Source organism: Mastigoproctus giganteus, chromosome 1, assembly GCF_048544385.1.
Source record: "Mastigoproctus giganteus isolate SK-2022 chromosome 1, ASM4854438v1, whole genome shotgun sequence".
Taxonomy (NCBI): domain Eukaryota; kingdom Metazoa; phylum Arthropoda; class Arachnida; order Uropygi; family Thelyphonidae; genus Mastigoproctus; species Mastigoproctus giganteus.
Window position 1 is genome coordinate 247,317,505 of NC_143575.1, and position 25,430 is coordinate 247,342,934.

The window sequence follows — 25,430 nt, forward strand, 5'->3', positions numbered from 1 at the left end:
ATTAGTATTAGTAGAGGCATATGATGCAAGCTTATGCGCATCACAAAAAAAAAAAAAAAAACCTCCCATTTTACCTCTCCATTCGTTCCAAATGCCTGTCCAACTCAGCCTTAAATTTATTTAGTCTATCAACAACAAAAGATGGAAGTCTGTTCCACCAATCAACCACCCACTGACTAAAGGCAAACTTCCGCACATCCATTCTACAGTTGTTGTTCCTCAGTTTGAAGCTATGCTCCCTCAGGTTCTTAATCTGAGCAAGAGGAAGAATCCCATCAGCATTCAGCTTACTCAACCCATTCAAGGCATACACCTCAACCAGATCTCCTACTCTACAGGCACTGCAATTTGCAGAATTTAAGCCTTTCTTGGTAAAAGCACCCCCTTTCTTTAAATTGAGAAAGCTATTTGTCATTAAAATTTTTGTTATTTTTTATATTCTTTCTATACAAAACTGATCTAATAAGGTAAATTTTTACTTACTAAAAACTAATAAATATATTGAATTCGTATATTTTTGCAATATAGCAGATACTGTTGGGATTTTGGGCCAGATCTGTTTTATTCATTTTCTGGCATTAATTACAGTGTAAAAGATTAAAGCATTCAGCTAATTTCTGCTGAACTTCCATTTCCTACTCTACTCTGTAAAAAAAACTCTCTGCTTTTTTTTTTTTTTTTAATCTCTAAAGAGATTGCTTCTCCAGCATTTTGTTTCCATACAAGAAAAAACTGTCAGAAGTTCTTTCAAGTTATGTAATGCTTGGATGTTCCATCAATGATCACATGTGTTCCCACTCCTGGTAGCCATTTTGTCCTCAAATAAGTGGGGTGTGAATCATGGAACAAAGACAGAAACTTAAAAGAAAAATAATCACATTACATATCATATTTCATTCAGTTTGTTGCTTATAAATAATTCCAATCTCAAGTTGTATTAATAGGTATGTCTTTTCTTTTTATCTCCTTATTATATAGAGTTCTTTGTATCGACCTTTGAACTTAACAATATACACCATATTATGCCATGAGTATCTAACAACACACTTACCTAAAGTAAAACAGTAATTCATTCTGTGCTTCATTCACATTGTGATTAATGCAAATTTTAACTAATGAAATATTTAGGGCTATAATGCCTTAATCCCTGGTAGAATTTTCACTGTTGTACAAGTTAGTATTCATCATTTCTGAACCCAGTTAGTTAAAAACTGAAATCAGAATAAGGTGCATCATTATACATCTCATATTGTGAAGTTTTTCACAACTGAAGAACTTCACAATACTTTATAAGTACTGTTTCCCAATAGAGAAGTCAACAAGAAGGTAAGGTTCTCTGAATGATTATCTAGTAGCAGTAACCATGCCTCGACCATGAAAGCTATGGGTCAAATTTCATCTAAGTGAAATTTGATCCATAGGTTCTCTAAATGATTTGATGTCACTTTCTTATGTCAGAAGTTTGCTGATATTTTGCTTGATATTTTTGCTTAAAGTGCTTTGAGGGGGAGGGTGCACTTCATATTAAAGGTGAAAAAAATTCCGGAGTAGAAATCTGCCCTATGCAACCTACACAAGATTAAAAATGAACTAGTATAGTAATTTTAATTCAAATATTCCTTACTCTGAAGAAATTGCTTTCACTTTTGTTTCAATATTTGCTTCCCTACCCACTACTTTTGTTGTATATTCCTAAAACTACATTCCTTATATATTTATCAGATTTGGGTACTTCATTGAACCACTGCATTGTTATCATTACATTTGAACAAAATAATAAACTTGCTTTCATAATGCTAGAGTAAACCTCTTCTAAAAAGAACTGTTTTTAAAAGTAATTGTCTCTTTTGTAACTAATTAAATTTTTTATTAAATTTTTGTTTGCAGCCATACAAGATTATCAGCGAGCCCTAAATATTGACGAAAACTCCAGTAGGGCTAAAGAAGGAGAGAGTCGTGCTAAAAAGCTGCTGAAACAATTAAAAAAAAGAGATTACTATAAAATACTAGGGGTTAAGAGGTAGGTTACTTTTCTTAACTTTGGTTACAAAGTATCTGAACATGTCACTTTTAGGATTTTGTAGATATAAACTTTCACAAAACTGCAGTAAGCAACAATATATGGCTGCTATTTTTAGTAGCTGGTAGTTGATTTTTGGAGATGTGAGGAGAGAACTACCAAAAACCATCATACAGTAGAATGGAGATTAAAGGGCTAGGAACTTACAGCTTTTATTCTGTACATTAAGTACAAAAGAAAAGAAAATTTTCTCTCAGTCATTGATATAATTAAGCACAAACAACTCAATAAAAGATATTCAATTCCATTTATCTTCTCTTGTAATGTTTGTGTTTATGTCTTGTTAAATAATCCTGTATAATATCTCAATCCTCTATCCCAATCCCTGAACCATTATTATCCAAGCTTTTTTTTTAAAGCTGATGCTGGCTTTCTTTGTATCAATTTGAGATAAGAAGAATCACAAACAATCTTGTGGTCAAGAATATTTCATATCCTGATTACATTTCTCCAGTTTTTCTTAAATCCTGTATTCCAGAGTTAGCTCTTTTTGTGTTACTCTTTTTACACTCTTATCCCTGTGGCATTTTTCTTTCTGGATGGAAAGTTGTTCATATGTAGCCAGGTTCTTCTAAGCAGGGTGACAAATCACTTCACTTCCATAAATATAGAACACAGAAAATCTTAATACACACAATACTTGAAAAATTCAGTAAATAAAATGAGAAACAAAACTCTGAATGCCATGTGATAACTACTGACTCAGAGAAAGTCAAAATACAAATCTCACAAAACAGTTAACCAAAATCATTACATCAAAACAATGCAGAGTAAGCAAACCTCATGCAGTTACATACATTGATTAAAACATGTTTGTTTAAATATTTGAATCAATGAATGGTTCTAATGAAATCAAATAATTATGCATGATACATTTCCATTATGATTCTAGCAGAATCATAATTTCCATTATTTAGTTGAGTTGCAGTGGTAACATTGATTGTTTAAGCTTGCATTGATGTAACATTTAATAAAAGAAATTAAAGCATCATTGCTTGGCCATAACAAATTGTATACCTATATTGGATCTAGATAATCTAGTAACTTATTAATTAAGTAAGTAATATTAAGTCACTGGATTAAAGTCCAGTGACTTAATCCAGTTTCTAATTAAGTTGTGGTGAAGCTTATAAGTGTCTCTTTAAAAGTGCTGATTTTGGGGAGAAAAAAAAAAATAGTACAGTTTATCCAAGTGAATACAGTATGTTAAAAGAATTAAGCTCCCAAGTTTATTTTAAATGTGAATATATGACCCTGATATGCACACACTGTGCCCTGAGTGCCAAGCAACTTCTATTGTTTTTTGTAGTGAGCTCCATATAGAACATAGTACTATAATTTCAGAGTCATTAAAATAAAATATCTCTCTAATAAGGTCTGAAGTCTAAGGGAAAGTAACCAGTAACTTAGAAGGAAAATCATCTTCTATTAATTTCTTTTGTTCGCTAACAAGACTAATCACTAATCCACTAATTCCCAACTGATTGGTCATTAAGAGCACTGCTCATGGCAGGGCTGGTAACCTGAGAAGGAAGTACACTCTCTCGGGACAAAATGGAGCAATCATGGAATACTTAAACCCACCTCAAGCTGGTCTCTCTGATTCGGACCGAACAGACAGAAAACAAGATAATAATTGCACTCCTGGTGCAAAAAAGATAAAGGACTGATGCAAACCAACTCCACAGTCCTACTTTCCTTATCTTGCATTTCCTGAAAGAGCAACCAATCAATAAACCCTTGCCCTTTGTTATACGAGGTGCCTGGTGACAACAAGAACACCTAAAATGGTTTGTAGATTGAAGTCAGGAGATATGCTAGTTGAAACCTCACATTAGGCTTATTTTCTTGCATCATATGCCACTACTAATAATAATTACAGACACTCAGAACTGTTGATGAATGCCACAGTGTTTGAGAGAATGCCATTCAAAGTCACTTCACAAATGACTTTGAACTATTCAGAAGAGGTAATAATGTAATGGGACTTAATAAACAGCACAGAAGAAGAAATAGACCAAGAATTAAAAGACCAGAAAGTAATTCAAGCCAAAAGAATTTCAGTTAAAAGAGATGGTGTATTTGTTCCAACTGGGAACATAATCCTTACACTTAGTTCACCAACTCTCCCAAGCACAGTGAAAGCAGGTTATTTGATACTTCGTATAAAATCATACATTCCAAACCCAATGCAAAGAGTATGCAGAGGAATAGCTGTATGTTTGTCTTGTGAATCAAAGGTGCACTCACGATGCTGTCAATAACCCCTATGATGTCTGAACTGCAGGCAGAACCATTTAGCCTTCTTCAAAGACTGTGAAATATGGAAAAGATGGCAGCAGATACAGAAATATAATGTGGAGCACAAGGTCACCTATCAAGAAGCTAAAAAGCACACTCCTATTTTACAAAGCTCACATTAATATGCAGCTGTGATTCAAAAATCATACGTTACTACATCATCACAAACGGAAGTCTTTGGAACTGCCGAACATATCCAAAGCAGACTGCACCAGTTCTCTCCTTTCAAACCAAAACAGCAACAAGAACAGCAGACAAACCAAGCAAACACTAAGCTCTAGTATTCTTGCTCTAGTCCCACTAAGTTCTAGTATTCTTACTCTAGTCCCACTAAGCTCTAGTATTCTTCCAGAAACCACCACTATGGCTTCCAAAACAAACAAAGAATCAATATGCAAGGAATGCATGGATTTGGGAGAACAAACCTACATAGAAGAACCAGTTTTTGAATTTCATGCAAACTGGTGGACACTGCACACCAGTATTTCCCAAAAGGTGCACATACTCATGTTCATACAGATGCATATACTCATGTTCGCCTGCTCACAGGAGTAAGTCCAGCAATTGCCCTTATTCTCTGATTGCTAGCATTATATAATGCCATTGAATGGTCAACCATAAGTGACCCCTATAATATTAGCCACTATCCAATTGTATGTAAATTAATTACAGGGAGTGCACCAATAACCACACAAAGTAAAATTGGAAATTTAAAGCAGCAAATTGGGAAAAATATAAGGGTTGTGTCATTTCAGAAGAAACTAAAATTGTATTCTTGGATATATATGAAGCAACTGCATACATAACAAACAAAATTATCAGTCCTTGAGGTTGTCACAGACATTTTCTCAGATATGCCAGCCAAGCTGTACTTGATACCTGGGAGTCTAAAACGCTGATGGAACTGATATTCGGGTGACATTCAAGAAAAGTGGACCCAATTTCGGCGAAGTCTGGACAGTCTGTGACAGCCAAATCCTCTGCTTGCACCTTCACGATGGTGGGACTGTTAGTAACCCAGACACTTCCTAGTTCATTTCACAAATATATGTGGTCTCAGTTCTAATCTCAGCGATGTCCATTTCCACTTGTAGTCTGCCAAACCTCATGTACTTTTTCTGACAGAATCTCAGTGATTGATTGATTCAACCACTGCTCATCTCAATTGCCCAAATTATTCACTGTGAAGCCTCAAAGGTGGTACTTGTGCATATGTCCATTCTGATATTTCCTGTCAGAGACTTGGTAATTTGGAATCTCCTCTCTTTGATCTTCTCTGGCTTAAAATCTCTCTACCTCATTGTGTCAAATTTATCTGTTGTCTCTAGCGTTCTCCCAACTCCACTAATCACTTGGAGCTCTTTGACTTCCTCTCGTTGCAACTTGACTTTCTCCAGTCCAACTTTCCTAACAGTGAGGTAATTTTCCTTGGTGATTTTAATGTTCACAACTCCAGCTGGCTTCCGTTTTCTACTCACACCGACCCAGCTGGTCGAGATGCTGAGGCTTTTGCAATTACTAATGACCGTGCACAGATTGTTCATTTACCTACAAGAATACCAGACAATCCCAACCATGCAGCCAACAGGCTTGATCTTTTTCTCACAAACAACCCTTCTAAGTACACGGTCAAAGTGAGTGGTCCATTAGGCACTTCAGATCACAACTTGGTGATTGTCCCTTCTCCAATGGAGCCTTTATCTCATGGCTGTTCCCAACCTCGTGTTGTTTGGCATTACAAGAATGCAAAATAGGATGACCTGCAAGATTTCTTTTCTTCTTTCCCTTGGTCGGATTACTGTTTCAAAACTCCTGGTGTCAACGTCTGCTCAAATCGTGTCAGTGAAATTATTCTTGTAGGAATGGAATCCTTTATTCCACACTCCACTTTAAAATCTCGTCTTTTATCTAAACCTTGGTTTTCCAATAAATGTGCTAAGGCTGTTCAAGAGAAGAATGTTGCATATTGTAATTGGCTTGTTTCCAAATCTTCAGTTTTATTTTCTGCCTACACAAACGCTCCCAACAATTGTAAAGCAGTTATTAATCAGTCCAAACTAGAGTTTGAACAGGCTGAGTAGAAAACTCGGCCCTAATGGTAGCCGAGCATTTTGGTCTCTTGCCAAAGTTACTGGCCACAACATTTGCCCATCTCTGCTCCCACCTCTGTCAAAACCAGTTGGTTCTGTTGTCACTTCAGCCAAGGATAAAGGTGACCTACTAGCATCCCATTTTTCTGTATCGATGAACTTGGTAAAACACCTCCCACCATTCCCAACATACTCCATTCAATGCCTCCTGTGGTCTTCCGTCAAAAGGATGTCAGAAGAATTTTGACGAATCTTGATGCTACGAAAACTCCAGGTCGTGATGGTGTTTCTCCACTTGTTTTCAAAACCTGTGCTCCTGAACTTACTCCTGTTCTTTGCTGCCTTTTTTCACTTTCCTATTCCAAAGGTGTTTTTCCTTCTGCTTGGAAATTTGCTCATATCCAGCCAGTTTCCTAAAAAGGGTGACAAATCCCTCCCATCCAATTATCATCCACATTGCAATTACTTCTACTCTTGGCACCTCCATAGCCAGGTGCACAGTTACAGCATTGCATAGCACACACTTCTTGATTGGTTCGACTCCGTGATCACCAAATACGGAGGATGCGGAAAGGTCAGGGAATGACCACTGCATATCCCCAGAGCAATATGGCCTTAGTTGCTAATGCTCCTAAAAAAAACCAAATAACAATAACTTCTACTCTTTCTAAAGTAATGGAGAAATCAATTAACCGCCAACTCTTAAACTACCTAGAAACCATCTGATCAATGATCGCCAGTATGGATTCCATCAGTGTCAATCCACTGGTGATATTCTGGCTTATTTTACCCATTTATGGACAAATTCAATGGAAACGTTCGGGGAAACACAAGCAGTTGCTCCTTACATCTCAAAGGCTTTCGATCATGTTTGGCATAAAGGTATCCTAAACAAGCTTCCATCTTATGGTTTGCCACCTGTTTTTTGTAATTGGTTATCCAGTTTTCTCTCTGATCGCTCACTGAGGATGATGGTAGATGGCTCTCTGTCTTCTAACTTTTCCACTAATGCTGGTGTCCCCCCAAGGTTCAGTTCTTTCCCTCATTCTTTTCCTCTTGTATATTAATGACCTTCTTCCGTTGACTGGAAATCCTGTCCATAGTTTTGCTGATGATAGCACATTACATTCCACTTTCCATTTTTGAGAAACCTTGCACTGCTCGATCAGCTTCAACTTAAATATCTGCTACCAATTCCTTAAATGCCGATCTCCAGGTAATTCTCCAGTGGGGCAAAGACAACTTAGTTGATTTCAATCCTTCTAAAACTCATTCTTGTCTTATATCTCGCAAAAAGGATTCTTCTGCTCCTATGCTTATCTTTGGTGACACTCCAATTTCTAGGCAAAATGATATATCTCTTTTGGGAATTGTTTGTTGGTTATGTGGTTTTTAGGAGCTTTAGCAACTAAGGCCATATTGCTCCGGGGATATGCGGTTTTCATTCCCTGACCTTTCCGCATCCTCCGTATTTGGTGGTCACAGGCTCGAACCCCGGTCTGATCAAGAAGCGTGTGCTATGCACTGCTGCTCCTGCCCACCTGGCTACGGAAGCATCCTTTTGGGCATTATCCTGCCTTCTAATCTCTCTTGGCACAAGCACATTACAAATATTGCTTCCTCTGCATCTAAAAAACTTGGTTTCTCTTTCGTTCTCGCCTTTACTTTTCTTCCAAACAGCTGTTCACTCTGTACAAATTGCAAATCTGCCCTACCATGGAATATTATTTCCACATCTGGGGCGGTGCCCCCAAAATCTCTCTCTCTCTCTCTCTCTCTGTCTCTCTCTCTCTCTCTCTCAGGCTTCTAGATTACATTCAGAAGAGGGCAGTTAGGTTAATTAATGACTCCTCTCTAACAGAGTCTCTCCACTCGCTGTCTCATAGACGTACTGATTCTGTTGCATGCCTTTTCTACAGATACTTCCATGGGCACTGTTCTTAATTGGCTTCTGTAATTCCTGCTCTCTCTTTCAAAACAGTCCTAACACGTGCCACCACCAGCCAACATCCATTTACTGTCCAACTTAAAACTCACAAAACCAGTGTCTCCTTGGCCAGGTGGAAAGGAACAGCAGTGCATAGCACACGCTTCCTGATTAGACTGGGGTTTCAAGAAATCACCACCAAATACAGAGAGTGCGGAAAGGTCAGGGAATGACCACTGCATATCCCGGAGCAATATGGCCTTAGTTGCTAATGCTCCTAAAAACCAAATAACAAACAAACTCACAGAACCAACTTTTCATCTTCCTCGTTTATTCATTCAACTGCTGTTTTTTTCTGGAACAACCTTCCTTCTTATGTATTTCCTGAAAATTACAGTCTACAGAAGTTCAAGTCTAATGTCAACAAATATCTTCTTTCATCTTCTCAACCTCTAACGGTACTGAGTACTATAGGTTATTACCTCTCGTGTTTGAGGTTTTCATAAAAAAAAAAAAAAAAAATTCGGTGCAGCAAAAGAAGCTATTTCAAAGACTAAAGTTAAAAATCACATGCAGTACAAGTCTTGGTTGAATAATGATTGTTATTAAGCAGAATACGAGAAAACCAAGGCATGGAATTTTGGTAGTCTCTGACAACTGAAAAGCTCATCATATATAAACAAGCAAATGGAAAAGTCAAAAAGAGTCTTGGATGTAGTTTGTTTCCTTAATAAATAAACATACTATCGTTCACATCATATATATGGAAGAAAGTCAGGAAAATCACTGGATAAACTTTGGAAACCTCAACCTCGATCGTAAAATTAAATGGATGAGACATCTCGGAGGAGCCAGAACAGATTGCTAATATTCTGGGATGTACTTTCAAGAAGCTTTCTGTAACAGCCTCTTATTTGTCATCCTTCTTGGTTCATAAACGGCATGCTTTTCTAAAAGAAAAAATAAATAACTTTCCATGTTACTCAGAATGTATATGTAACCAGCCTCTCACTGTAACAAAGCTACATACAGTGCTACATAAAACAAAACCAGATGTGGCATACCCAGAATGGGATCTACTATCAAATGATCTAGCAGCTTAGTGAAGAGTCACTACTCACCCTACTAACTTTTTATATTAAAATATTTTTGAAAGGAACCAACCCCACTAGCTAGAGACACTAATAATACAGTGGATTCCGATTATTTTAGCCACTGGTTAATCGGGGCAGCCGTTTATTTGGGGCAAATCTTAGAAAACAGAACTCAATCGAGAAAATAGCTAGGGTTTACTTTGCTTAATTGGGACAGCATTCCGTTTAATCAGGGCAGGAGACCACAGCACTGGAGATTACCCTATGATTGTCTCCGATGGTACCACATGGTTCAGTCGAAATTCTGGAGGTCACAACCATAAAACAGTAAAAACAATTAGCAGTCACCTGTTTATTGCGCTTTTCTGTTAGTGAAATCTATCATAAACGGACAGTAAACTCGATTTAACTGAATTTGTGATAATACCGACAGCTGGAATTCTGTGGGATATTATGGTGAAATGTGTTTACACTTCCATGGAATCTTTAATCATATAAAAAAATTAATTTTCTGATCTTCTCCTCATTCCTGTTTTTAAAGCTTTGTAACTCGTTACTCCATTCTCACTTGTGCGTATCGTGGTACTTGCAATTTGTGTGTGCCATTGTTCTTTGTTATTGATTCATTATCTTTTTACTGTTTTAAATTTTAACCCGTCAACTAGTTCGTATGTACATATTAGAGTACGTATTAATTATTCTGATTATCATGTATATTCTTCCGATTTTCATGTATCTTTTAAAAAATTTTTTTCTTTTTTTATGTAAATCCCAAACACGAGAGGTGTTAGAACCTATAGTACTTAGTACCGTGCTTGGGTTGGAGGTTGAGAAGACGAAAGAAGATATTTGTTTACATTGGACTTGAACTTCTGTAGACTGTAATTTTCAGCAAATAAGTATGAAGGAAGGTTGTTCCAGAAAACGGCAGTTGAATGAATAAACGAGGAAGATGAAAAGTTGGTTCTGTGAGTTTGAAGTTGGGACAGTAAATGGATGTTGGCTGATGGCGGCACGTGTTCGGACTGTTTTGAAAGAGAGAGCAGGAATTATAGAAGCAAATTCAGAAAAACAGTGCCCATGGAAGTATCTGTAAAAGAGGCATGCAGCAGAAACAGTACGTCTATGAGACAGCGAGTGGAGAGACTCTGTTAGAGATGAGTCATTAATTAACCTGACTGCCCTCTTCTGAATGGAATCAAGAAGCCTGAGAGAGGTTTTGGGGGCACCACCCCCAGATGTGGGAACAATATTCCATGGCAGGGCAGATTTGCGATTTATACAGAGTGAGCAGCTGTTTGGAAGAAAAGTAATGCCGAGAGAGAGAAAGAGAAAACCAAGTTTTTTAGATGCAGAAGAAGCAAATTTATAATGTGCTTGTGCCAAGAGAGATTAGAAGTCAGGGTAATCCCCAAAAGAGATATATCATTTTGCCTAGATATCGGAGTGTCACTAAAGATAAGCATAGGAGCAGAAGAATCCTTTTTGCGAGATATAAGACAAGACTGAGTTTTAGAAGGGTTGAAATCAACTAAGTTGTCTTTGCCCCACTGGATAAGCATAGGAGCAGAAGAATCCTTTTTGCGAGATATAAGACAAGACTGAGTTTTAGAAGGGTTGAAATCAACTAAGTTGTCTTTGCCCCACTGGAGGATTACCTGAAGATCAGCATTTAAGGAATTGGTGGCAGATTTTCGAGAAGTTGAAGCTGATTGAGCAGGACAAGGTTTCTCAAAATGGAAAGTGGAATGCAATGTGCTATCATCGGAAAAACTATGGATAGGATTTCCAATCAATGGAAGAAGGTCATTAATATACAAGAGGAAAAGAGTGGGGGAAAGAACTGAACCTTGGGGGACACCAGCATTAGTGGAGAAGTTAGAAGATAGAGAGCCATCTACCATCACCCTCAGTGAGCGATCAGAGAGAAAACTGGATAACCAATTACTAAAAACAGTTGGCAAACCATAAGATGGAAGCTTGTTTAGAAGACCTTTATGCCAAACACAATCGAAAGCCTTTGAGATGTCAAGAGCAACTACTTGTGTTTCACTGAACCTTTCCATTGAATTAGTTCATAAATGGGTAACATAAGCCAGAATATCACCAGTGGATCGACACTGATGGAATCCATACTGGCGATCGTTGATCAGACTGAAGGTTTCTAGGTAGTTTAAAATTTGGTGGTTAATTGATTTCTCTATTACTTTAGATAGAGTTGAAGTAATTGCAATGGGACGATAATTGGATGGGAGGGATTTGTCACCCTTTTTAGGAATTAGCTGGATATGAGTAAATTTCCAAACAGAAGGAAAAACACCTTGGGAATAAGAAATGAAAAATGGCAGCAAAGAATAGGAGTAAGTTCAGGAGCACAGGTTTTGAGAACAAGTGTAGATATACCATCGTGACCTAGAGCTTTCTTAACATCAAGATTCGTCAAAATCCTTCTGACATCCTTTTGACGGAAGACCACAAGAGGCATTGAATAGAGCGTGCTGGGAATAGTGGGAGGTGTTTTACCAAGATCGTTAATGCATGAATTGAAAGAAAAATGGGATGCTAGCAGGTCAGCTTTATCCTTGTCTGAAGTGACAACAGAACCATCTGGTTTGGACAGAGGTGGGAGCAGAGATGGGCAAAAGTTGCAGCCAATAATTTTGGCAAGAGACCAGAATGCTCGGCTATTCAAACTCTAGTTTGGACTGGTTAATAACTGCTTTACAATTGTTGCAAGCTTTGGTGTAGGCAGTAAATGAAACTGAAGAATTAGAAACAAGCCAATTAAGATATGCAACGTTCTTCTCTTGAACAGCCTTAGCACATTTATTGGAAAACCAAGGTTTAGATAAAGGATGAGATTTTAAAGTGCAATGTGGGATAAAGTATTCCATTCCTGCAAGAATAATTTCACTGACACGATCTGAGCAATTGTTGACATCTGAAGTTTTGAAACAGTAATCCAACCAAGGAAAAGAAGAAAAGAAGTCTCGCAGGTCATCCCATTTTGCATTCTTGTAATGCCAAACAACAGGAGGTTGGGAATAGCCATGAGATAAACGTTCCATTAAAGAAGAGACAATCACCAAGTTGTGATCTGAAGTGCCTAATGGACTTCTCACTTCAACCGTGTACTTAGGGTTGTTTGTGAGAAAAAGATCAAGCATATTGGCTGTATGATTAGGATTGTCCGGTATTCTTGTAGGTAAATGAACAATCTGTGCAAGGTCATTGGTAATTAATTAATAATTGGGGTTGAAAACTGCTAGTTGGGGGGATACAAGGACTAATAGATTAACAGTAGCCACTGGCAGAGGTGGAAGTGATTCTTGCACTGCTTCTATTGAAATGAGCAGAAGCCTGAAAAACAAGATGCAGGATATTTCAGAGACTGCTGGGAGTCATTGCGGTACAAGTAAACACATGGGTTGTGTTAGGGTAGCTAAGAATAGAAACAGGTGCATGTATACCTGCGTGTACACCAATGCTAGGAGTTTGGTAAATAAATTTGATGAATTTGAGGTATTGCTCAAAACATCAAAGGTAGATATTGTTGGGATATCAGAGACGTGGTGTCACACAGATATAAGGAATGCAGAACTGGAATTTGGGGAGTACAATGTGTATAGAAAGGATAGACAGGACAGGAGGGGAGGAGGGGTTATGCTATTAGTTAAAAAAACACACAAAATCCAAGGAAGTGAAGCCAGTCGACATTGATGGACAGGGCGGTGTCGAGTCAGTTTGGTGTGACATAAGCATAGGTAAATCAAAATTGAGAGTAGGAGTGTGCTATAGGCCCAATGACTCTGATGAGTATAATAAGATACTGTACAGGGAAATAGAATGGGCCAGTAAATCAGAGAGTCTTATAATGGGGGATTTTAATTTCCCAGATATTGACTGGAATTTGTGGGTTGGTCACTCACACACTAGCAAGGCTTTTGTGGATTTATTGGATAATTGTTTTCTACATCAGCATGTTCGTGAGGCAACAAGAGGGAGCAATACTCTTGATCTGATTATCAGTAGTGATTCTTCATGCATTAAGAATCTGCAGGTAAATGAACCACTAGGGGGCAGTGATCACAGTGTGTTGAAGTGGGATTTACTCAAGGAGGTAACTACCATCAGAGGTAAAGGGAAGGGTTTTTGTTTTCGTAAAGGCGACTATGATGGTCTGAGACAGTATTTAAATTCTATACACTGGGACCAACTGATGATGTTACCAGCAGCAAACTTAAAATGGGAGGCATTCAAGGAACTAATCTTGGAGGCTACCAGGCTTTACATACCAACTAAGAAATATTGTTCAAGGTTTAGGCCTAAATGGTTGTCAGATGAACTAATGAGACATGTGGCAGAGAAGAAAAATGCATGGGATACATACAAATTAATGGGTGACATGGAAGCCTATGATAGATATAAGTTGGTCTGTAACCAAGTCACAAAGGAGATTAGGCAGGCAAAGGCAGACTACGAAAAATCCTTGGCAAAGGATGCAAAGAAACACAGAAAAGAGTTCTTTACATATTTAAACTCAAGAAGGAAAGGGATGAATCAGATTGGTCCACTGGATATTGATGGTTCAACAGTTGAGGATCCTGCTCAGGTGGCTAACAATTTAAACGAGTATTTTGCATCTACATTCACGCATGAGGAGTTATTCAGGAAGGAGAATGATGTAGGTAAAGTAAACATTGGCAGTGAGCTGGATGATTTTGTAATAACTGAGAGGAAAGTGGAGGAGAGATTGTTGAGGATAAACATAAAAAAGGCACCTGGGGTGGATGGGATCTATCCAGTTATATTAAAGGAGGCAGCAAAGGAAGTAAGCAAGCCCCTAGCCATAATTATGAGAGCTTCTTTGGACTCAGGGGAGGTACCCATGGACTGGAGATTTGCAAATGTAACCCCAATTCACAAAGGAGGATCAAAGGCTGACACAAGTAATTATAGACCTGTTAGTTTAACTTCTGTTCCAGGTAAATTAATGGAGGCACTGGTTAAAGAAGCACTGCAGGATCATCTAGACAAGAATTCAGTTATAGCTCAGACGCAGCATGGTTTTGTTAAGGGCAGGTCTTGCCTGACCAATTTGATTGGATACTATGATGTAGTCACAAAAGAACTGGATGCAGGGTATAACTTTGATATTATATATTTGGATCTTAGAAAGGCTTTTGATACTGTTGCGCATGGAAGACTGCTGCACAAATTGGAGAAGTGTGGCATTCGAGGCAAATTGCTGCTATGGATAAAGGGATGGTTGAGTGGCAGAAGACAGAGAGTGGTAATCAATGGACACTGCTCAACGTGGACTAATGTTATTAGTGGAGTTCCTCAGGGTTCAGTGTTGGGTCCATTGTTGTTTTCTGTATTTATAAATGATATTGATGATGGTGTATCAGGCTTAATGTCCAAGTTTGCAGACGATACAAAGGTTGGCAGGGTTGTTAAGGACACTACTGATACTATGCTGCTGCAACAGGATCTGGAAAGGTTGAGCAGATGGGCTGAGAGGTGGCAAATGAATTTTAACATTGACAAATGTAAAGTACTACATATGGGAAACAGTAACCCCAGATCAACGTATCAACTCTGTGGTACTACGCTGACAGTGGTAGAGAATGAAAAGGACCTGGGGGTAATTGTGCAGGCAGATATGAAGTTCTCTGAGCAGTGCAGACGAGCTGCAAGGGTAGCTCATGGTGTCTTGTCAATGATATACAGGAATTTTTCTAGCAGAGACAGGGATGTGATTATTCCCTTGTATAAGGCATTGGTCAGGCCACACCTTGAGTACTGTATACAGGTCTGGAGGCCTCATTTCAAGAAGGATGTAGAGCTGATGGAACGAGTACAGAGAAGGGCAACAAGATTAGTGAATGGAACAAAGGGTTGCTCTTACGAAGAAAGGCTTAAGTTTTGCAAATTACAGAGCCTGGAGGCTAGGCATTGCCGAGGTGATCTGATAGAGGTGTACAAGGCTTTGAATGGCTTGAGCATGCTCAATGCCGATGGGATTCTTCCTCTTGCTCAGAATAATCACCTGAGAGGGCATAAATTCAAATTGAGGAAGGACGGATGTCGGATAGATGTGCGGAAATTCGCCTTTAGCCAGCGGGCAGTTGGTTTGTGGAATAGACTTCCATCGCTTGTTGTTGAAGTTGATAGCCTAAACAAATTTAAGGCTCAGCTGGACAGGTATTTCGAACGAATTGAGGGGTGAAATGGGAGTAGTGGTTGTTTTTTTTTTTTTTTTGGCTGATGCTGAATAAGCTTGCTTTCTTGCATCATATGCCTCTACTAATGCTAATGCTAGAAAGGCTTTTGATACTGTTGCACATGGAAGACTGCTGCACAAATTGGAGCAGTGTGGCATTGGAGGCAAATTGCTGCTATGGATAAGGGGATGGTTGAGTGGCAGAAGACAGAGCGTGGTAATCAATGGACACTGCTCAACGTGGACTAATGTTATTAGTGGAGTTCCTCAGGGTTCAGTGTTGGGTCCGTTGTTGTTTTCGGTGTTTATGAATGATATTGATGATGGGATATCAAGTTTAATGTCCAAGTTTGCAGATGATACAAAGGTTGGCAGGGTTGTTAAGGACACTACTGATGCTATGCTGCTGCAACAGGATCTGGAAAGGTTGAACAGATGGGCTGAGAGGTGGCAAATGAAGTTTAACATTGACAAATGTAAAGTACTACATATGGGGAACAGTAACCCCAGAGCAACGTATCAACTCTGCGGTACTACACTGACAGTGGTGGAGAATGAAAAGGACCTGGGGATAATTGTGCAGGCAGATATGAAGTTCTCTGAGCAGTGCAGACGAGCTGCAAGAGTAGCTCATGGTGTCTTGTCAATGATATACAGGAATTTTTCTAGCAGGGATAAGGAGGTGATTATTCCCTTGTATAAGGCAATGGTTAGGCCACATCTTGAGTACTGTATACAGGTCTGGAGGCCTCATTTCAGGAAGGATGTGGAGCTGCTGGAACGGGTACAGAGAAGGGCAACAAGATTAGTGAATGGAACAAAGGGTTGCTCTTACGAAGAAAGGCTTAAGTTTTGCAAATTACAGAGTCTGGTGACTAGGCACCGGAGAGGTCATCTGATAGAGGTGTATAAGGCTTTGAATGGTTTGAGCATGCTCAATGCCAATGGGATTCTTCATCTTGCTCAGAATAATCAGCTCAGAGGGCATAAATTCAAATTGAGGAAGGACGGATGTCGGATAGATGTGCGGAAATTTGCCTTTGGCCAGCGGGTGGTTGGTTGGTGGAACCGACTTCCATCACTTGTTGTTGAAGTTGATAGCCTAAACAAATTTAAAGCTCAACTGGACAGGTATTTCGAACGAACGGAGGGGTGAAATGGGAGTGGTGTGTGTTTTTTTTTTTTTTTGGCTGATGCTGAATAAGCTTGCTTTCTTGCATCATATGCATCTACTAATGCTAATGCTAATTGCAAAAGCCTCAGCATCTCGACCAGCTGGGTCGGTGTGACTAGAAAACAGAAGCCAGCTGGAGTTGTGTACATTAAAATCACCAAGGAAACTTACCTCACTGTTAGGAAAGTTGGACTGGAGAAAGTCAAGTTGCAAAGAGAGGAAGTCAAAGAGCTCCAAATGATTAGTGGAGTTGGGAGAACGGTAGAGACAACAGATGAATTTGACACAATGAGGTAGAGATATTTTAAGCCAGAGAAGATGAAAGAGAGGAGATTCCAAATTACCAAGTCTCTGACAGGAAATATCAGAATGGACATATGCACAAATACCACCTTTGAGGCTTCATACAGTGAATAATTTGGGCAATTGAGATGAGCAGTAGTTGAATCAACCGATAACTGGGATTCTCTCAGAAAACGTACATGGGGTTTGGCAGACTGCAAGTGGAAATGGACATCGTTGAGATTAGAATTGAGACCACTTATATTTGTGAAATGAATTAGGAAGCGCTTTGGAGGTTTAGATCTTTTCACAGATAAGCTTGCTCTATTAGTTTGACAATTCATGGTGTATTCAATAGTAAGAAAAAGTGGGTGGGACGTGCTGTATGAAGTAATGAAATTTTTGGATATGGCATACGCATGGTAAGAATATACCCAGATCCTTGACATAACGTGGCCTCGACAATGTTCCCCGCATACAGACTACTCTGACTCCCTCCAGTCACTATCTGGCAGAGTAGAGGTAGCTAGATTATACACTAGCTGATCCGGAAGCCTTCTAGAGTTACCAATAGGTTCGGTCCGGTGAACTAACTAGCACCCAGCCTGCTTACACCGTTTTAGAACTGTATCCTCGAAATGTAAGGAATATTGGATCTCACCACGATGTTCATCATAACCTCAAAAGTCATCAATCATACTGCATGATGGAAGAGATTGGGAAGGGTTGACCGGAACTTAGCTCTAGAGACTAAACATGGGTTCCACCACTTCAAGCGTCCAATAAGCAAAGTGGTGGTATTGCACCGGTTGATGAGAGTCATCTACCACCTAGTACTGCCTCGTAACATATAGGGGCGGCATTCCTCCATGTGGTGTGTGCACCACACCTCGACCCCTGCTTACGTTGGTTCACACCTGGATGGTCACCCACCATGTACTTGTGCATGGAGGTTATACCCAGGATTACTAACGGTCCCACAATCGTGAAGGTGCAAGCAGAGGATTTGGCTGTCACAGACCGTCCAGACTTTGCCGAAATTGGGTCCACTTGACTTGAGTGTTACCCAAATATCAGTTCCATGAGCGTTTTAGACTCACAGGTAGCAAGTACAGCTTGTCTGGCTTATCTGATAGAATGTCTGTGACGACCTCAAGGACCGTAAGGTAATAAAGAGTAAATTTGTGCTTAATATATCTTTACTTTTATAGCCTGTGAATAATATTTCTCTTGTTTTCTCTAATTAGAATCAGTGTTTAATAGAATTAAAATTCAATTCACAAACGTGATCACAATGACTGGCGCTTACTACACATCATATAGTGAACGGTACTTTACTATGGTGAGTTCGTCATAATGTGATTTGATTGTACAGTGAATTAATTGTAAAGGGGGTGGTACATTGTATTTTTAACTATTTACGTGAAACTTCGAATAATTGGGGCGCCACTTAATCAGGCCAAAATGCACTAGTCCTGATGTGTCCCAAATAACCAGAATGGACTGTGCAGGCTTTTCCAAAACGAGGAAAGGACCTGGTTTTGAAAAAGTCTGTTTGAAGAAGAGGTTAGAAGTGGTGAGAAAAAGCCATGTGTACACTTTTCTGAGTTATCAAGTTGAAGAGTACAGCTGATTGCTAATGAGTAGAACTGACCCTTGTTCAAATCTGTTTCATGATCCAAAACATTTGAAAGAAAACAGATTAATGAACTTCTCAAGAAAAAGAACTTCTGAATTGCAAATTTCTGCTGAAAATAATCGTAAACAGAACAGCAAGCTGATAATTTTAGGTACGTTGTCCTCACTCATATGAAAAGTCTTCGTATATTCCTCTCTTCTCACTTGAATAAAGAGGTTTGCTGTTTTTTTTTTGTTTTTTTTTGTTATACCAACATTTGAAAATCTGAATTCAGTGTGAGGTATATTGGATTGAATAACTTGAAAGTTATTCAATCCAATGTACCTCACATCTATTTACTGAGGTCATTACTACTAGATATGTAGAATGTTATGTGCAAATTTATTATACTGACAGTTTTTCGAATCTTCCACTTCCATTTTGAAAGTTAATTACCATAGCAGACTAAACAAGAATGATGATTCTGACTTAGTTATGGGTATTTCTTCAGCCAATCTTGTGGAGAGTGTAAAATAAAAGATTTGGCATTTTTTTTCTGTGAGGAAGTACTTTATTGCATTTGAGACTACTTGGGACATAACTTCTCATTCTTATAAGTGCTCAGGTAATTCAAATTTCATCATTGGGCAGCATGTTATTTTCAAATTTAAAATTTTTTTGAACAAGTTTTTTCCAGTATTAAAGATGAAGTAGTAGATGTTTTGCCTCATCAGATCTGTCAGTTTGAGAACCCCCCTGTTAGATGCCATTATGAAAGAAGAATAAAAAAGAATTGATGTACAGTGTTCCTTGGCTGGGGAACTGACAATTGTGCAAGGAAGCCTGAAATATAACAAATTATTCTAAGTAATGCTTGGCATTTTAATAATTCCTAATAGCAATACTGTGTAAGAGAATATTTCAGCTAGGTGAGAAAAAAACTAAAATTTTGTTCAGATTATCTTTTTGGCACAGCTTTGGAAATGCTCTTGACAGTTAAATCTAAACAGCAGGACCATTGTTATGAACTGAACTTTGCCTCAACATTTCTAAAGTTGGCAAAGTCTCCAATAGTGTCTTTTTTGAAGCAGTTGATGTGTAATAGAAAATCTAAACAGAAAACTTCTAGGTAAATTTATGTTTGAAAGCATACTATACTAGTAAACAGTTCTGCATCTATATTTTAATATAAAACATGTATGTTGTCAGTGAAGTTTAATTTCTATTGCATGAATTTGAAAGAAACCTGCATTTTTGTAAAAAATGCCTTGTTTTGTATCTGTTTTGGCACAAAAATTCTGTTCTCCTCCTGCTTATGATCTGCAGCTTTTTAAAAGTAAAATGTTAGCAGCTATGACAATGTTCTCTATCCTATCTAGACAACAAACTTAGCTGTCCGTGATTTCGTTCCTATTTTGATCTGCACATGAAATAAAACTGTCAGTTTCTCCCTGACAATCCTTCAAATTATTGACAACTTCCTGACTACTTCAGCCAACAGTGTCAGCTTTCTATGTGTAATTCTAGAAAGAAAGCCCTCCTATTTTCATTGAATTTGCCCTTTACAAAATTGCAACAGCAGATATATCCTCATTGCCTATATCATAGTAGATCCACTATCCCATTCTAATTCTGTCCTGTGCTTACACAGTCTGGACTGATAAAGGATTCTGGTCTCTAAAGTGAATTGATTGGAAATCATATTCAAAATCTTGTCTAATTCTAATAGATTTACCTTCTTTTCCCTAACCCACCTACAAACCAGCCCTGAAGAAAATCAGTCCTCCTGTGAAACCTTTGCAGGAATTGCCAAAAATGAGGTTTTCTAACCAATTGTGTTTTTGTAATATCCTTGTACCCAGCTCGAAGGGCTAATATAACTGTATATATTCTTTTATTAAAGTTCATTATTATTAATTTGTTAAAGTATATATTTTGTCAAATTATAAATAGTTACAGGTTTTTTTTTTTTTTCCATATGCAAGAACTGCTGGTAAGAGAGAGATTTTAAAAGCTTATAGGAAATTAGCACAGAAGTGGCATCCAGATAATTACCATGGAGATGAGAAAAAACAAGCAGAGAAAAAATTTATCGATATTGCATCTGCAAAAGAAGTTTTAACAGATCCAGGTATTGTACTTATTTTATTTACTTATCTTTCTCATCTTTTTTGAGATCTGGTTACCATACACTGAAAAACTAAATATTATTTATAGTAATTTTTTTATAATTAGTTTGAGTACTTAACATATTGTTGTAAAATTAGGTATCTGTATTTAGTTAATTATATCTTAATTTAGTTGAGTTTCAAGTATATTCACCATCAAGTGAAACCACTCACTTCATCTACATGTTTCTTTGTGTCATTAGAAGAGCAATTATGCATTTTTTACGCATGCTATATGTAATAATTCCTTTAATGTCAAAGAAAACAAGAAGCAAGGTTTTCATTTTTTATTTTGACATTCTTGCTTTTTTTTGGTCTGGGCATTGTTTCTGGGTTATAACAGCCAACTTTCATTGCAAGTAATTTACTCAGTCTGGGTCTTCAGTTTTTTTTAAAAATGTCTTCACAAACTTAGTCTTCTCATTCTTTGATCTTCATTCAAAATTTTTAACACCATCATGACACATTTTTCTCAAGCCTAAATTTTCAGTTAAAATTTCTGTCTCTTTGTCCATATCGAGTTCTGATACAACCATTCTAATGCTTAAGGTAACGATGATTACTTCTAATCAGTGTCCTTACCCAGTTCGCATTTTCATCAGTTTTCATGGATACCAGACAGCGTAGTTATTCATTATCATCCACATTCTCCCCTCTTAAAAATCTTTTATGCCATTCAGACATGCCAGCTCTTGACTTCCTCATAAACTTGACGTAACTACTCATAGCTTTCAATTGGTGTTTTCTTTAATTTTGTTAAAAATTCGAGGTTGATTCATTGTTCGATTCTTTTGTCTGTCATTTTTCCAGCAAACTGCAAAAACACAAGGTAATGAAAACCTTGCAAATATTTTCATTACCTTGCAAAATGAATGAGTGTGTTGAAACATGACTTGGCAGACAACTAAAGAAAGTTTCAAAGTGCTGTCTTTGTTTTTCAGTTGGTGCCTGGTATGTTAGTGGCTGTGCACATAGTCTTGTTATTTCATAGCTAAATCTTGTATTGCAATCCATTAAGAAGAAAAGATATACAGGTGACCCCCGCTTAACGCTGATCATTCGTTCCGGAAAAACAGAGCGCTAAGTGAATCCGCACTAAGCGAGCGCCGCTTTCCCATAAGGTAACATATGTATTTGTGAGCTGCGGTCGGTGCCATAAAATATTTCCTAATCAATAATAAACGGTAATGAAAAGATGCACAAATGTCGGTCAAAATATTTAATATTCAAATATTTGCACATATAAAATATTCTGCATTACATACGTATAATTATGTGGTAACTACTTGCGTATCAAAAGTAAACTTAAAATTCCAATTAAAATCATGAATTTAATTGATTTAATTTAATGGATGAATTTAATCATGAAAAATGTGTGGATTTTGAGTTGAACTTTGGCCCTCTTCCAAATAAACTAAAAGGGGTATTAATTTTAAATCCCCCGCAGCGTTACCACCCAACAATAACGTCAACTGATCCTTCGCCGCTTTGAAACTTGGCATGTTTTTTCTTCTTTCAATATGAAACTTCTTTTAGGCATTCGTTTCCACAAAAGTCCTGCTTCATCTATGTTAAAAACTTGTTGAGAAGTATAACACATAATACCCCTCTTCAATAATTTTAACAAGTTCTTTTTTGAAAGTTTCGGCTCCTTGATCTGCACTCCCTGGATTCTAAATCTATTCTACCAGCCCTTACCAGTTTTAAATGGTTCCACATTTTTTTTTTTTTTTTTTTTTTTAGGCGAGTTTTCTTCAGATCATCATATTGGCTAATCTCTCTCTCTTTTTTTTTTTTTTTTGTTAATATTTAATTTAACTGAATTCTGCATTGGACATTATCTTCAATAAAATTAAAGTCTTTCCATTTCAATCCTAATAGCCGGCCTAGTCCTAGTTGCTTGCACTGGAACAGCTACCTTTCCCGCTGAAAAAATTAATTCTTTATTTTTTTATAATTGTTCTTACAGTTAAAGTTGCAAGTCCTAAATTATGTCACACATCCGCTTGTCGTTGACCGGAATCGATTCGCTTCAAAACGTCTAATTTTCAAATTCAGTCTTTTTCTTACATTTATAGTCTTCGTACTGTGCTCAGACGTTGTTGATTTTTCATTCTTTTTTCATTCTTCGAAAATATAACTGCGTTGGTTGCATTAATTATGATACAATGTTCGAGTAAACTGTCCGTTTCGCACGTTGTCTAATACGGTACTGAGTGATGACTAGACTTCGGATAAATGCATATAACGCAAATATTACAAGCAATATACTTCGTAATTTTTTAAAATGTTGATCTAGGAACTACGTAACAAGCCACTGTACTGAAATTAAATTAGCGTGCGAGAAAATTTCACTGAGCTTGGGAAAATTTCTCAAGTCGGCGTGGGAAACGTTTTAATGCTGTTTTGCTCTTCATTTTCAAGCTATCGACTCCATCAAATGAAACGATTTCGTTAAATATGTCAAAAATGTAATCTGTAAAAGAGCGTTATAGTGATCTGTGACAGCGTTATAGTCAGACACGGGTTATAATATAATAACAGCGTTATAGCGAATCAGCGTATAGCGAACCGCGTTATAACGGGGGCCTGCTGTATCAGTATTGACAAAGCAGAATTCAAGAAAGTCCAAAAAATTTTCCCATAATTTAAAAATGAATTTGATCACCTCTCAAGTGATTAATCACTATATTTGCTATAAGTGGCAGTGCCACTGCTGCTGGATGTAAATAGTTTTCCTGCAGTGCATCATTTCCCACTTTTGTTTGACTTGCACTTTTAAATTAAAAAATTGCATCAAAATTTATTAAATTTTATAAAATTTTCTTTACTTGGTTGTTTTTCAGAAAAACGAGAAAAATTTGATAATGGTGAAGATCCTTTGGACCCCGAGAGTCAAGCTGGACAAGGATTCAATCCATTTGCTCATGGATTCCATCCATTTGGTAATGGAGGACCTTTTACCTTTAAATTTCATTTTAGTTAGCTAGTGTTGTTCCCCTTGTACAGTCTACAGTTTCAGATGTGCACATCTCAGGTTTCCAAGTCATTTATTCACAGAAGATTTTGTATCTGTAATGATATGAAGAGACTCCTTAAATTTTTTTTGAGGAAAACATTTATTATACAGACAAACGGGAGAAAGGCGAACTTCAAGGACTTGCATTTCAATCAATAGCATGAAATGTGATGTTAATCAGTAATGCTGTGATAAAGTTCTAGTGTATAAAATTTTATACAGAAATGAGATATCTTGGTTCCTGCTTCAGTTTTTGTTACTGTTGCATTATTTTTGCACCAGAGCACTTTTAGACAGATTACTTTTCTCTATATTAAGTACAAAAACAGTGCCAAAGCTGTTATTTCCTGTAATTCTGAGTGCAGTTATACCCTATTTGGTTATACTGCATTTATTTTATTTATTATTATTATTTTTTCTTGTCAGTTCATCAAATGTTTATATTAAGAAATGTATAAAAATCAAAAATTAACATTTTTACTAAAGTTTTCTTATATGCACAGGAGTATAATAAAAAAATTAAGTGACTAGGAGTGAAATTAAAACCTGAAAAATCTAAATTTTTTTTTTTTTTTTTTTTGCAAAGAGAAATGGTGACTTAATTATTGCCAGTTCATGAAATATTTACAATCATAAATGTTTAAAAATCGAAAATTAATAATTTGTACTAATGATTTCTTTTATGCACAGGAATACGATATAAATGAAAAATTAAGTGGTCAGAGAATTTGTCTGAAAAATCTGAATTTTGTTATAAACTTTTTTTTTTTAAATTTCTTAAAAGAAATGGTAACTTAATTATTGCATACTTGTAAATATGCATATAGATCTGCCTCCATTTCTAGTTTGTGTTATAGTTTTGAAAGCACAGTTGATGTAAATTAACTTCAAAGACTCAAAGTTATTCATCAGTTTCATTTAAATATATCAAAAATAACTTCTGTATTTGCCAGTGTTCAATAATTATCTTTTTTTTTTTTTTTTAAATAATTTATTTTAATTTGGGACAACATAACTATAGTTAAGACACATTACAGATGCACTCCAATTTTAAGCAGCACTCATAGTTGCCTTTGTTCAGTGTCTGAACTAAAATGACAGTTCATCCTGTATGGAGGTGTACAGTTTTGTAAATATTTAAATGTGTGCACTTTAGTGTATTGTCCTTGGTACTCAGTTTTTGTCATGGAAATATATGATTTCCAAAAAAAAAGTCATCTTCCTTACAGAAAATGGATGCATACCACTATCAAATTTAACATTATAGCAGGTTTTTTCTTCTTTGAATTAAAAAAAAAAAAAAAAAAAATGAAAAAAAGTGCAGGTGTGTGTGCGTGTTTGTGCACACACACGCACACTTGATATACTCTCTACACTTCCAATATCGAATATAAATTGTTTTAAAAAATCACTCTGTTCCAATTATGTTATTTCATAGGAGAGGGGGGAAA

General features: G+C 37.1%; 1 protein-coding gene across 1 annotated transcript in view; it reads left to right on the plus strand.

The window, feature by feature from the left end:
* Window positions 1-24,333, plus strand: part of P58IPK (dnaJ homolog subfamily C member P58IPK) — a 156,130-nt gene extending 131,797 nt beyond the window's left edge. The window contains exons 9-11 of the mRNA XM_090385370.1: window positions 1,888-2,020; window positions 20,778-20,923; window positions 23,807-24,333. Coding sequence (XP_090241496.1) covers window positions 1,888-2,020; window positions 20,778-20,923; window positions 23,807-23,946 — 419 coding nt within the window. The 3' untranslated portion in view covers window positions 23,947-24,333. The remainder of the gene's footprint in view (window positions 1-1,887; window positions 2,021-20,777; window positions 20,924-23,806) is intronic.
* Window positions 24,334-25,430: the final 1,097 nt, after the last annotated feature.